The following is a 15,464-nucleotide window of genomic DNA, read 5'->3' on the forward strand; positions in this document are numbered from 1 at the left end:
TGAAAATCTCTATCTGGCTCCCTGACTGGTTTTTGTCTTTGTTTTCAACAGGGAAAAACAGAAGAGCTGTAAAAAACAGGATCTGTCTCTGCTGGTGTGTTCCAGAGATTCTCACGATGCAATGAAGATCTGGAGGCTGACAGCCCATGTGAGTCCCACCAAACACACACACTGAAGAATTGCAGACACCAGTGTTGTGTGCGTGGCCAGCCTTGTGTCTGTGCTGAGATTAAAGCACTGTGGAGCCAAGGACTCAAGATCAAGAGTATGGTCCAACACTCCACCTCAGTCTACCTGCTGGGAGGCATTATGGGTAAGAGACCTGTGTGTGTGTGTGTGTGTGTGTGTGTGTGTGTGTGTGTGTGTGTGTGTGTGTGTGTGTGTGTGTGTGTGTGTGTGTGAGAGAGAGAGAGAGAGAGAGAGAGAGAGAGAGAGAGAGAGAGAGAGAGAGAGAGAGAGAGAGAGAGAGAGAGTGTGTGAGTATTCCCAATTGGGAAAAAGCAGAGCTGCAATGTAATCAAACAATATACGTCAACTGTGAGTATCAGTATCAGTATCAATATCCTTATCATGCACGGATTGTTATCATAAGTGTCCGTGTCTACATGTAGTGTCTACATTGTGGAAAGATGAGAGAGAAGTTGCTGTTATCCTGCCATGCCTGGCTATGGTGACCAGATTTTTTAGGCAAAATCTGGGGACATTTTCAGTTCAGAGGCTCAAAACATGTAGCTTTTTCCTGTTTGAAAAACTAAAAACAGGGTCACCGCCCTTACCATTCAGTAAAGCAAACGAAACGATTAACATTGAGTTTTTTTTTTGTCTGATCAAAGTAGCTGAGATCAAGAACATCCATAAAAGCAGCGGTAATAAACAGGTATCAGACACTTCACCTAAACTAAGGCCTCCTCCTCACACCACATGATTTTCACAAGATTTGGGCAAGAGTTTGAAATGGAAAATGACACAATTCATGTTGAATGACAACCTGGGGTATATGGTTTTAGAATAGATATGGTTTTAAGGTCATCATCACCTGCTTTCAGGTTTCCCTTTCTTTACTAGAGCCTAACTAAACTGGATAAAATATGTAGCATACCCATTATGAACGGAAGTCTTTTTAAACTTTTAGTTCATCCTGCTGCTGTTGGAATATTACTCTAAAGATTGTTTAGCTCTAAGCATTTGAACCATGCTAACGCAACTGGGTAAGATGTCTTGTCAGAGCAAAAACAACTCAGCTCAAAAATATTTACATTGAAGAGTTGGGTCTGTCATGCTGATGTGGAAATAGTAACGTGTTGGACTAGCCTCGTCACTGAAAAAAAGGAGTCAGACTAGAGTAGCGTTACTAAGTAGGCTAACATGTTAGTGGCCTCACTGGTCGTCACTGACACTGATGTTCAAGTTTGTGATGAATAGTTCGTTATAATAAGTTTCTGGTTTTATTTAATGACAAGTTACCAACTACCTCTAAGGAGCTACAGTGAAACTGAAATGTCATAGAAATAAAACTGTGTGACCTAAAGTAGTGTTAAGCAGTTAGTTGCATTGCTGCTAATAATGTTAGCAATAGCTGTGGCTGACAGACAAACAGATCTGTTTTATCACATACATTGTAGATAATAAATGAGCTGGATAACCCACTTTTGCAGAGTACGACTATGATACGAGTAATACGCGTCAATATCCGTGCTTGGATTGAATTAAAATCCTCATTAGAGGACTGTGTCTGCCTTCTGTGATAGGCTTTACACAGCCCCGCTCTGCTGCTGTGTCCCCCTCCCAACACACACACACACACACACACACACACACACACACGCTCTTTCTCTCCCTCACTCACAGGTCTTTTCCTTTAACTTTTAAGTTTCTTCAGCTTCAGGTCTGTTTTAACTTTGGTTTGTACTCACTTATTAACAACAGAGTTCTGTAAACGTGGGTTTGTTCAGACGTGCTGCTTGGTAGAATGGGACTCATGTTGCATCTCTGCCTGTTGGAGATTAGTTTCTTTTTTCTATTTTAACCGAGTGTCTGACACGTTCTTGCTGTATTCAATAAAAAATAAAGGTAGTAGTGGTATAAATGTTACAAATTAATTAGGCTGCACACACACACACACACCCAAACACACACACACACACACACACACACACACACACACACACACACACACACACACACACACACACACACACACACACACACACACACACACACACACACACACACACACACACACACACACTCACACACACACACACACACAATGCTGTTGAGATAAAAAAGTACCAAACAAAAGTTATTCCCACTGATCATAAAAAATGAAAAGTTAGAAAAAGAAAGTTATGTTAAGTATGTTAACTCTTGTTCGTTACATTCATGTGTTGTATTCATTGTTGTTTGTTTGCTGTCGTGATCAAAACCATGGATCTGAAGCTCGATGCTGATGCTGTCCTGGAAATAATTTTCTAATCAGCAATAAACATAACTATTTCTGATCAACTATATCAATATTATGCTTAAAATTACATACTGGTTAAAGGCCTGGCCATTTCAAGACAACTCAACCAACGTGAGGGTTAAATCCCGCCCACCACTGGGTTAGGTTCCGCCCACCCTGAGTACTGAAACAGATAATGCTGTAGTTGCTCATTCCTAATAAATACAGATAACGTTAAATAACATATAACATAGATGATAAACAGTAACACTTAAAGGAACACCTTTAGTACACCAATCAGTGATATTTCTGCTGTGTGTACTATAGCTGGATGAATGAATGCATGAATTCCATGAAAGAATCTCGTACCTGTAGCTGCCTCTCGCGAAGGGAAATAATATTCTACCCTGCAGCTATTGCACCAATCAAAATCCCAGAAATATTGGCGTTCTAGATGGACATTCTGCTCTGGGCTGGGCTTTTTTTCCTATACTCCATTTTGGGATCTCTCAGTCACAGTGGGGACATTTCTGGGGACAGCAGTAGCTGGGGACAGGTCACTGAAAGCGAGGACAGCATTTTTCTGGATGAAAATGTGTTTTGGTAGGATGTCTTTTCTTTGTCTGGCAGTAGTGTCCCAGTCAAACTGCATACCTGATGGCTTTATGATGGTCTTTTATTATTATTATTATTATTATTATATAATATTATTATATAATTATTACTGTAGAAATCAATGCAGCGTAAGTCAAGTGTATTTCACGTATTTATTTTGTGTGTATTCCACATTTTAAAATGAGGTGCCGTAGTATAATGGCTGGTTTCCACCAGCCGCTGAAGCGTAGTGAAGACCCACAATAAATAGAAAGACTGGCGAGCAGGCAGCTTTGCCGTGTGCAATCTCAGGCATTCGCAGCAAATGGTTGGCGCTTGCCACTTGGCAGCCATCTGCGCTTTGCAGCCATTCATGCCGCTTCAGTGGCTGGGGGAAACCTGCTGACCACTTTTCTTAGCTTAGGGAGGTAGGTTGCGCTGGTGGATGGGTTCCAAAACAAGAGGGTGACCGGAGTTTGTGTCCCATCAGTGTTCGTGTCCTTGAAGTACTAAGCCAAACCACAACCTTTTCCTTTTTAATACAATCCTAGCCTTGTCCTTTTGGTGGCTTAATCCTAACCAGCTACTGTTGTTCCTTAATGTAACTGTCGCCAGACCCGCCGCGTGTCCTCCCTTTGCCCGGGACAAGATTTTCTTTATAGTATAGTGATAGTAATCAGGCCCTATGCTGTGTGGGCACAGTTCGGCTCTGACGCACATAACTTCTGCTCACTCTGGGTCTGACTCAGAGGCCGACGCATTGTCTCCCTCCACCCTCTGTCAGGCTCAGCTCGCCTCTTCTGCTCCGCTCTCATCTGCAGACTGACTCTCCCCTCTCTGTCTCTCTCTGTCCACCTGCTCTGGCACTTCCTCTATCCCTCCAGCGCAGCTGGCCTTAACAGCAGTGCTATCTGCATCTGCAGCCTGGCTCCTTTCTCCTCTTTGCCCCTCTCTGACATTTGTACAACAGACATTGCTACAATTCCGCTAATGGTTAAGTAATGGTAAGCGCCCTGGAGATGAGAGGGGCCCAAGAAGACCTTTTCTTCCGACGGTCTGCTTGGTCTGTTTCAGTCCCTTCCAGACCGCAGGGACTTTCCCCAGAGACTCTGAACCCTTGAGGGGCTCGTTGTGTTTGACCGCAGGGACCAGGGTCTAAATCAGGGACATTTTACCCTGCCAAAAAGTACCTGATTGGAGGATGGTACTTTCTGAACCTTCGGGGTGGAGTTAGCAGGGATTGGTTAAACACAGTGTTGCTGCTTCAACTTGTGTTCTGCTTCATTTATAAAACAAGGGACAAGGACTTATGAACATTTCAGGATGAGTGAAGAGGATTTCTATTTGTTTGTTTGATAACATTGAAAGAAAAGTTATGCTTTGTTGTCAGCTTCCTTAAAGAGAGAGAGAGAGAGAGAGAGAGTTGTGAAAGAGTTAAATGTTATTTTCTGATTTTTCTTACAGTGGTTAGATTCTAGCACAAATATATATCCGTTAAGTACTCAACAGATGATTTACTGTGGAGACAGATGCTCTTACCCTGCATTTCATTTATTACGTCCAACATGCAGCAGTAAATTATGCAGTAAATGATGCAGCAGTAAATGTCAGTGAGAAAAAATCAATGATTTGTTTTTCAAAGTCTCATGTAATTGCGACGGACAGGCCAGCAGGCTGCAGTGTTTACTGCTGCGACTATTAGGAGCTTGGGCTGGACGATATGGCCAAAATCTTCTATCATTTCATATTTCAATAACGATAAACGGTATATCATGTAATAGAATAGTTTCTACTAATTTAATATATAAAATAATGGTAAAGTCTATTTTTGTGAGCTACTGTGTGAATACAAATACACATTTTGACAATTTGATTAAGAAAAGTTTCATGTGAAATCATAGAGAAAAAAACAAGTAAACTCTGACCTTGTTTAAATGCATGCACACAAATTGCGTGATCTATTAACAAAACCACAATTTTCAAATGATACTCAAAAAATATATCTTTATTTTCAGAGAAACTTGAGTTAGTATGGGCCGTTATCATTCATTTAGATGATGTAATCGAGTGTCACCATATCAGATATATGATTTCATTGAAAGAAGATAAATGATCATATAAAATGCCCTAGCAGTCCTCGTCACATCTGTTTTTCATACATTAGTGGACTAATTTGCCTAATCTTCACAGAGGTCGAAACACAGACAACTATGGACTAAAGTACCCAAATTGTTCTTATTATTGTTTTTCCTGGACTAAAGGTAAAATGTGTAATATTTCCCTAAAAAATGTATAAACTAATACAAAATGTATCTCATCAATTATCTTATGACCCACTAAGTGGGTGCTGTTAAACGTCTCTGCCCTCTAGGGCCGGGGAGTCACTTTAAATTCTTTACCGTGTTATTCAAAGACTTCATGTTTTCAATCATTGAATCCCTGTCATGTATAGAAAAACATCAGAATCAAAAATACTTTAATAATCCAAGGGGGAAATTATTTTCGTTACAAAACTCCAGATATACAAACAAATATTATACAGACAACATATATTAGAAAAACAGAATATAAATATATATAACATATAACTATATATATATATATATATATATATATATATATATATATATATATATATATAAATATATATATATGACTGACACTGAAATTTCTTAAAATGCAGAGTAAACACAGGCTCAGTGACATTTAGAAACAAAAACTTCTGTCCATTCTCTGGTGAACTGGTGGTTTTCTGTGTCGACCTTTCATTTTTCAGAGTAGAAAGAGACATTGATGTGTTGATTTAACCACAGATTTGACCAGACATAAGCGATTGAGAACAACAACAGAGCGGAGCTTAGCCAGCTGTTGCCAAGAGGATTCAGACTCATGAAACATCCTCAGCATCATCCGGCAGATGTTAAAGGACCTCAGCCTCCTCAGGGAGAAGGAGGCTGCCTTTTTGTAGACAGCATTTCGCATTTCTAGTCCAGTTCAGTTTATTATTTAAGTTCACCCCCAGGTTATACTCCTCTACAGTGTCCACAGGGACCCCCTGGATGGAGACAGGCATTACAGGTGTTTTCACCCTCCTCAGATCCACTACATGCTCCTTTGTTTTAGTCACGTTGAGGTGCAGATGATTCAGCTCACTCCAAGTGACTCACAACAGTCCTGTTTCACTTTCATCCCCCTTTCCAATGCAGCCAACTACTGCTGAGTCATCAGAAAACTTCTGAAGATGGCCGGACTGCAATAGTTGAAGTCTGAGGTGAAGAGGGTTGAAGAGAAAGGGAGAGAGGACAGTCCCCTTTCAGGCCCCAGTGTTGCTGACCACCTTGTCAGACACAGATCTGTAGGCGTACATACTGTGGTCTGCCCATCAGGTAATCCACAATCCAGGACACGATGGGGGCCTCCATCTGCATCGCAGCATCTTCTCACCCAGTAGAGTTGGACGGATGGTGTTGAATGCACAGGAGAAGTCAAAGAACATCACTCTCAAAGTGCTCACAGGCTTGTCCAGATGACTGTAAACTGTAGTGGATCAGTGAAGGGCCTGACCATAGGCCTTAGCTGCTCCAGGACGAGTCTCTCCATGGTCTTCATGATGTGGGACGTCAGGGCCACCGGTCTCTAGTCCTGAGGGCCACTTGGACGCGGTGTCTTTATCACAGGCACGCAGCAGGACTTCTTCCATAGCACAGGGACCCTCTGGGGGTGCAGGTCCAGGCTGTAGAATTGACTCAGTACTCCACACAGCTGGGGGGCCTAGGCTTTAAGCACCGTGGGAAATACGCCATCGGGGCCTGCAGCTTTGCCAGAGTGGAGTCTCGTCAGCTGTCTTCTCCCCAGGTCAGGCGTGAAGGATACTGTAAAGGTGTCCGTTGGGGGAGGGCTGAGGTCGTCAGGTTGTGGAGGACATGATGTAGAGATGGGGGGAAGGGTGGAATAGGTAGGTGTGAAGTGAGGTGGTGAGGGGCAGACAAGGGGTCTGTAAAGAGGAGGAGTAGGTGGCGGAAAAGTGACATTGGTTGAGGGGCCAGCAGCAGCAGATTCACGTGGGGTATGCGCCGCTGTATCAAACCTATTGAAAAATAGGTTCAGTTTTTTTGGCCTGGTCCACACGGTCCTCCAACCCTGTGCTACCAGTGTTCTGGAACCCGGTGATGGTTCTCATGCTCACTCTGCACATCCCTCATGTTGTTACGCTGGAGTTTATTATTTTGATGTATGCATCCTTAATGTTAGCATACATCAGGTCCAGAGTCCTCTCCTCTCTGGTAGGACAGCTCACATACTGTTGAAAAGTCGACAGAACTCTATCCAAAGTGACGTGGTTAAAGTCTCCCAACATGATGATGAGGGCACTGGAGTCTGGAGTCTGTAGATGGTGGTTTGTATGATGCTGCAGGAAGAAGTCGGGTTTTCAGAGGGAGGGATGTGCAGAGCAACAGGGATTACATGCGGGATCTCTCTAGGCAGATGGTCAGCAGTTCAACATTCGGGCTATAGGGCTGCTGTGATATGATCAGGATTACACTATCTGCGGTTTACTAGAACGGAAAGCGCCCTTCCTTTCCGCTTACCGATCTTGGTGCTAACCCGTTTCTTCCCACCTCTGTTTCCCCGGTGTGTATTTCTCCAGAGTTTGGGTGGAATATCAGCTGGTCTTGCCGCTATGCCGGCAGGCATTAGCGTGATCAGCTGTTCACCGGAGTAAACAAAGAGAGCGTGTCCTGGTGGAAGCGGCATTGATAAAAACAGCGCAAAAAGAAACACGAAAGCAATCGAAAGTAACCTCATTGTAGAGGGCAGAACTTCACAGAAGTTAGGGTGAAGAAACAGAACAAACAAAAAGAGAATAAAAGTTTAGAAAGTTAAAAAAAGCGAACTCAAAGACTGGAGCAATAACAGGCTTTCGCTGTTTAAGGTAATTCAGTATTGGGTCCCATGTTTTATCAAACGTATCCCCTCTTCACTGTAGAATCTGTCTCTCCCGATGTAAAGTGTTTAACAGTTCTCCTAACCATAAGTTAAAGGTAGGCACAGAGTCCGTTTTCCACACTCATAAAATCAGCTTTTTAGCGATCAGCATCCCAAATTAAACTGCTCTTCTTTCAAATTTATTGACAGGCGACAGGACACTCGTCGACCCCAGGATAGCAACCAGAGGGTTGGGTGCCAAATTTTTTACCATAATCCTTAGAAAAACACTCAAAAATACATTTCCAAAATAAATGAAGTTTACTACATGCCTAGAATAAATGTGCTAGAGTACCTACCAAGGATGTACATTGGTCACATGTTGGTGGGACATCCGGGTAAAATTTCTGTAGCTTTTCTTGTGAGTAATGGAGTCTGTTGAGCAATTTATACTGTATTAAGTTGTGCCTGGTGTTAACTGAACACTTTTGTACGTTTCTTAGACATTCTTCCCAAATCTCATCAGTTATTTCCATATTCAACTCGTCTGTCCATGCTTTTTTATAAGTTTCTCAATTCACTGGAGCTCCATCATGAGGCATTCAATAGAAAACATAGATTGCCCCACACGTGCCCAGGTCCAGACTATTAATAGTCTCCATTGTGTTTTTTTCAAAACTTTAAAGCTTTGTACCCCCCCCCCCCCCCCAATACAAATCATGTATGTTATTAATACCTTTCCATTTCCAGGCAAAAAAAGCAATACCATTTAGGCTAGGTACGAAAGTGTGATTTTCACAGATTGGAGTATCAATATATACACTTGGGGCTTTGATATGAAGTTTTATCTGCTCCCATGTACGTAGTGTACCATTGATTACAAAGCTGTTATTATACTGTGACTTCCTAATTTTGGCAGGGATGTTGAGCAATGCTAGCAAGGAGGTCTTGTTACATAGCGATTGTTCTAAGCATAACCAGGCAAGGCGTAGACAAATGAGCTGCCTGGCAATACATTTTAAAGTTTGGTAAAGCAAAGCCACACACAGGTGTTTTTTGGAGATCCTGATGGCTAAGGTACAATTATTGAATGTAATTGTTGAAAGTAGTACTGGGCAATGTAACATGGAAGAGACTGAAAAAGATGTAGGAAATGTGGCAACACAATCATCTTAATTGCATTAATCTTCAAGAGAAATTAGAAGAGTCTTCCAAAAATGTATACTTTGTTTAAGTTTCTCAACTTTATTCTACCAATTCTTTTGTAGGACACCCTCAGGGTTTTTGTGCCAATTATACCAATATATACATATCAGATTATATTTCTGAGTATATAATTTGAGCAGGTAAAAGCTATTATACATTATCTGTTCAATATTTCAGATTCCCTGGTCTTATGATCAAAGTATGACAGCCAGGTGAAAAAATGCACACACAATGTGACCGGTGATCCATTTCAAATGTCAAGGCAAAAGTCAGTTTACTACATAAGCAGTTGGACATCTGTTATATATTTGCTTCAGATGTTTCTATAGTAATGCCAGAACACAGGACTGTACAAAGAGAATATTAGCATATTTCCCAATCACAGTAAAATACTCCATGTACCTTTTGTAAAACTGCTTAACCATAAATAAAATAAAATAAAATAAAATATGAGATGCTGTTAAATGTGACCGATTATGTCGAGTTTCAATCATTGCAAATGGATTTATTCCTTCTCAAAATGAAAGGAAGCAGATGGCTGTCTGGATGCTCAGAGAACTTTTAAAACCATTGCATGAATTACCATGTTCGGATATGCTTCTTTAAACTTGTGTAAGAAAATCTAACAGAGTAAATGTTCAGTTAAACAGCAGGGTCTTTTGTAGAGATAATGATGGATGAGTCGCAGCAGATAACTGACAGCTCTTCATGATACAACATCCACGCAAATCAACTGTGTGTGAAGTTTCAGCGTAGCCTGGCAGTATTGTTGCTCAGGAATGCTTTGTGGTGGTAACATACAGTGAAGACTGTCAGGAGAGTCAATATGTGGCTTTTTTCCCAGCAATGTAAACATCCACGCAAGGATACAATGTGTTTTTAATTTAGGTTGTGGCCCATCTGCATTCATCCATTTGCTGCAGTTATCAATCCACATTATAAAGTGTTTACATTGTGTGTGTGTGTGTGTGTGTGTGTGTGTGTGTGTGTGTGTGTGTGTGTGTGTGTGTGAGTCCCTCAAGTTTAAGCTGCTGTGACTGATGGGGTCCACATTTAGCTGGAGTGCATTGGTTTTTGTACTTTATTTGTTTTATTCTGCTCACTTGCTTCACAGCAATAAAGTCCCGGGCTTTAACCAGATCTGATCTTGACATGGGACCCAATACTGAATTACCTTAAACGGCGAAAGCCTGTTACCGCTCCAGTCTTTGAGTTCGCTTTTTTTAAGTAAGGTGAACACGAGTGTGAATGTGTTTGTCGGAATTTGTATGTTATCACTGTGGTATTCTAGTGACCAGACCAGTGTGCATGCTATGATAGGATCATCGTGTTCTCATGAACTCAAAAGTTCCAAAACATCTATTGTGTTATTTTTATTGATGCACTATATAAACATAGTAATTATGATATGTACAATAATACATGAAATGTGATTGGAGACAAGTCTCACTTTGTCCCACAGCAACACTACAACAAATAGTTAAGATGTGTGTACACTGTTTCTGTTAGTAATTTATTGTATTAAGTGTCCATTTCATTATAATATTCAGATTTATCATGAATAATTCAACATGCACATGTATTTTAAGTTCTGTTAAAGAGGGGTAAAATGCTTTGACACATTTGAGCATTTCAAAATTGACTTTAAAGTAACTTTCAATAGTAACTTTCTATAGTAACTAGTTACTTTTAGAACTTGTAAGTCAGTATCTAATTCAGTTACTTTTTGGTAGAAGTAACTAGTAACTGTAACTTACTACTTTTTTAAAGTAACATGTCCGACACTGATCCTGAATATGATCATAACCAGGATAAGCCATGGATATTCATGTCCGGGTAAACACAGTCATTTGTGAATATGCAGAGATCAGAGAAAGAAAAGGAAATATGCAATGTTTATAGTTTATAAAAGATAAGAGAACATTTTTTTTGTAGATATTAATAGAAGGGATCAATCAAATTGTATCGTCAACTCAGTATCGAGAATCGAGTCGAATCGTGAGTCCATTGTATCGTTATATCCCTATTACATCGCATGCAAAGTCGGAGGAACACAACATGCCCACAAAAAAGCCAGCAGCAAACGCCAGCCTACTACAGGATGAGGTTTTTTTTTCTTCTTCGGTTAGATTAACAATGTATAGTGCAAAAGTGATTTTTGAGTGTAAAACGATTCTGTAATGTAACATTGCACTTCTGTTGGTCATGTTCATAAATACACTGACTTGGCAAGTAATTCTGGGACTCAGATTTTCCTTCATGTGCTTCATAATTTTTTGTCAGTATGGATGTGAAATGGGATTAATCTGCATTTATGATGCTTTTACAAAGGTCTAAAAAGTCTTAAATTTAACTTTAAACCTGCAAAGACCCTGTAACTAACACCATAACATAAATCAGTCAATCAATCAATAAAATGTTTACACTGCAGAACCGCATATGGAAAAAGGACTGTTGAGCAATTGTGGTCAAATGAAAAAAATTTCAAAAGCATGCACATCCAATTGGTGCCTGTGGGTTTCCTTAAATATACAGTTACATTACTCCATCCTCTTCCATCCCTGTGGAACATAACACTGTATGTGCTTCCATCTGGCCCTATCCTTTGCAGCATGTTGTGCCTTGACCCATGTTAAACAAGCCGTTTTCAGTTCCAAGGTCACAGTTCTCAGCCAGGTTGTTTTTGGCCTCCCTTGTTTAATCTTTCCAGGTGGAGTCCATCTCAAAGCTACTTTGGGAATGCACTCATATATGCCTTCCAACTTTATCATCCATGGGCGGCAGTTCAGAGTTTGAGATTAGTGTGTGCTGCAGATTTGCGAGGAGACTGGCAGCGTTAAGAAATGCCTTTGCAACTCTACTTGTGGCCGCTTCTTGCGTTAAATAGCAGTCCATTTCCGTGTCTTAGTACAGTTGGTTTTAATGGGAAATGTACCGGAGCACACATAAACTGTATTCAAGACCATCTTTTCAAGTGGACCTGAGCACAGATCAATGAGCTGAACTGGACTTTGGGGTCCCTGATGTGAAAGCCTTGCTAAAGCAAGAGATAAATGAAAATCATTGGCAGCCAAGATTACAACAACAACAGATGTTACTGCAGTGTTTTCACATACCATTACACTGCTACATGTAGCTACATGCTAACACCAGGGAAAGCTTTAATCTTGGTTGGAGATGTTCATTTTTCCTCAGCTTCAGATCACGTTCCTGCTGTAACATGTCCAGTTGCGTAGTTTTTGATTAAGAAGCCTTTATTGTTGACGCCTGTAAAGTATGACAGTGTTGACATCACTGTACAAAAATTAAGCTAACGATACCTGCTTATCATAAATTTCAAACCAGAGTCTCCGCAGTAGTAGTTTAGCATTGCCTGATCAGCAAAAAAGGCTTGGGCTTGTTTCTGTTTCTTTAAACCAATAACAATTATCTTGGGCAGAGCTAATGAGATGATGCCCTTGCAAAACAGATAGCATGTTCCTCATAATCAGTCTTTATTCCACCACTGTGAATGGACTAGCGCAGTAGTGATCGGGGAGTGGAGCCGCTGTATCAAAGTCCCGTCCATACACACAACCAATCGCGATTCAACTTCAGCTGTCAATCACAGCTGTCAATCAAAATGTTATACTGTTACGAAAGCTCCTAACACAAGGACCAGTTTGGAATCAAAATCCAGTCATAATATAAGTGAAATTTATTCTAAGTTATCTCAGCTCTTCCCATAGCAATATGTAGTCTCGCAGACTCTCCTGCCGACTCTCCTCAACATGCACATGGCCAACATGTGGAACACAAAACAAGGAATACAGCCAGAGTTCACACATATAACTCATAATAACGACTGCATTTTGCCATCATGCACCCCATTTTTTAAGCATCAAATAACACACATCAAAGTGATCAGAACTACTGTACATAAAATGACAGAAAACATCTTTGGAAAAAGGTATTTGAGGTGTATTTTGACTTGTTAGTTTTGTCCCCATGTCCTAGCCATAAATATGGAGGGGGGGGGGGGGGGGCACTTTGGGGAGCTGTGAAGTGGTATTTATATACACTGAATGATCCAAACAAAAGTCATGTCTGTTCTTTCCTGAGTAGCTTTTGCCTGTGTTATCGTACAGTAATCAGTGTTGTGTCAATGTTTTTTCTACTGTGCTGTTTACATGCAATGATTTCCAGATGGTGTAGCAGCACTTTCACTCTCCCACCCACATTCAAAAGAAATCAAAATTCAAAATCTTTTTTTAGAAAGTGGAATACTGTAGTCAGGGGTAGAGAAATTCAAATCCACTTCAGACATATAAAGGGGGTTACCATTTATTTAGTTTCCATAATTAATTACAAGTGAAAATCTGTCACATCAATAGCTGGAGAAAGCTTCTTTTCTGGCTTAAATTAGCTTGAGCTGCAGCTGAATGGTGAATGTGACCTACGGTATGAATCGTACAGATTGTATGTATTCATGGTGAAGGTTGGATAGAGTGGTATCTATAGTAAAGCTATAGCTACTTAGGTTTCTTAGGGTGCACTCACACTTGGCCCAGATCTTCCCCCACCGCCCGCTTGTACTCACATTACATGAAATGATCTGGGCCTCGGCTCGAATGCTTCTTGCTTATACGTCATCACCCCTCAGAGTTTTGTCAGACTGTTTTTTGTTTTTTTCATGTGACCAAATCTGCAGTAAACACTCCACCTCTGCATCAACCGCAGCGAACCGTTCGGTGGCATCTTTTTAAAGGTCTAACACAGGAACCGACGTATATAAATAGACATCAGGACTCATAGCCGTGCGCATGCTCGTGCTCATACATGTGCATCCGTGCTTTTCAAAAGCCCACCTCTCTCAAACCGGGCCTTAATAGTTGATAAATGGCAGTGTTTCCCCTAGAATGGAGTTGTAGCAGTGGAGGTGAAGAGCATGGGAGAAAAAGATGTGAGCCTGCAAAGCGTTCACTGCTGGGATGTGCACAGTAATGGGAAAATGTCTAGCATACTACTTTAAAACTTGGTACGTCCAAAACCTTTACCCTGCCTAACCTATCTAACCTCATTCTCCCCATGGTCATCACTCGCCTTTCTTATAATCAGCCATTCGCTTATACTCATCTGGAAATTAAAACATGTGATTTGACAAACAAGCAGTTATGAGTGATCCGTATCACCCAGTGTTCACTTTGGCAGCCATTTAAAATTAAGTCAAAGTCTTTTGAGTTGAAAATGTAATTTAACACATTCTTATTTTAAAGTGGTTTTAGTTTATCAAAATATTTTAAATACAGTGAATGTCTGGTTTTTATATTAAGATACAATTTAAGCAAAAATGCCTATATTTAAATTCATTTTCTTAAACCAAAACATATTATTGATCAAATAAATGTGAATAAAGTGTCTTCATGAATAAATCAATAATACTTCGTAGCTTGATATAATTTGTAGCATCATAAAATATAAAGAGATAGAGAGAAACTTGATGAAACAGCGAGAATACCATTTTTCCCCAGATTCACTGTTTGTTCTTGATTAAGGCTGTTGTAAAAGTAGCGTATCTCTCAGAGAATAGCAGACCAGTACGTAGTGCATGCGTGTACTATGGTGTGTACGCAGGGAGAGTGAGTGGTGGAGCGAGTGAGAGAGTGACGTTGAATGCAGAACATACATGCAGGGCAGAGTGGAGTTTTGTCTTAGTTAATGCTAGTAGAAAAGTTGAGACCAAGTGAATGTTAAGTAGTGCACTGAGCTAAGAAATGCTGCAGCGTCTCAAGACAAAAGACGATTCCCGTGTGATATTTTGCCAGCTGCTAAGTGAACTAAAGGGATTTAACTACTGAGCGTGTGAACACTCCGTCCCTGGACATATAGAAAGTGGGCGTTTCTTAATACCAAGTATGCCAAGTTCTGACTTGGGGGCTACTGGAATGATTTTACGCCAGAATTTCACTTTAACTCCCACTGAATATGCCCACATTGTTTGATTCACCCACTATTGACCCAACTACTTCTCCAACTATCTCTGTATTGTTTATGTAGCCTATTGCTTATCATTATAGTTGATTTCAAGCTCTCAAACAAATATGCAACTCATGAATTGCCACAAACCAATTGACCCTTTTCTAAATCTAGCCTTAGATTGGTCACAGAGAGTATCCTCAGTACAGTTTTGATAGGGATGCTCGATATTGGCTTTTCTGCCGATATCCGATATTCCGATATACCGATATTGTCCAACCCTTAATTTCCGATACCGATATCACCCGATACCATTATATGCTGTCTTTTTAAAACAAAA

The 15,464-nt window shown here is 40.6% G+C and overlaps 1 protein-coding gene across 1 annotated transcript in view; it reads left to right on the forward strand.

The window, feature by feature from the left end:
- Nucleotides 1-267: 267 nt before the first annotated feature.
- Nucleotides 268-15,464, forward strand: part of il34 (interleukin 34) — a gene marked incomplete at its 5' end in the record, with an annotated part of 63,007 nt that continues 47,810 nt past the window's right edge. Inside the window, one exon of the mRNA XM_083916174.1 lies at nucleotides 268-313. Coding sequence (XP_083772300.1) covers nucleotides 268-313 — 46 coding nt within the window. The remainder of the gene's footprint in view (nucleotides 314-15,464) is intronic.

Source organism: Echiichthys vipera (assembly GCF_963691815.1).
Source record: "Echiichthys vipera genome assembly, chromosome: 7".
Taxonomy (NCBI): domain Eukaryota; kingdom Metazoa; phylum Chordata; class Actinopteri; order Perciformes; family Trachinidae; genus Echiichthys; species Echiichthys vipera.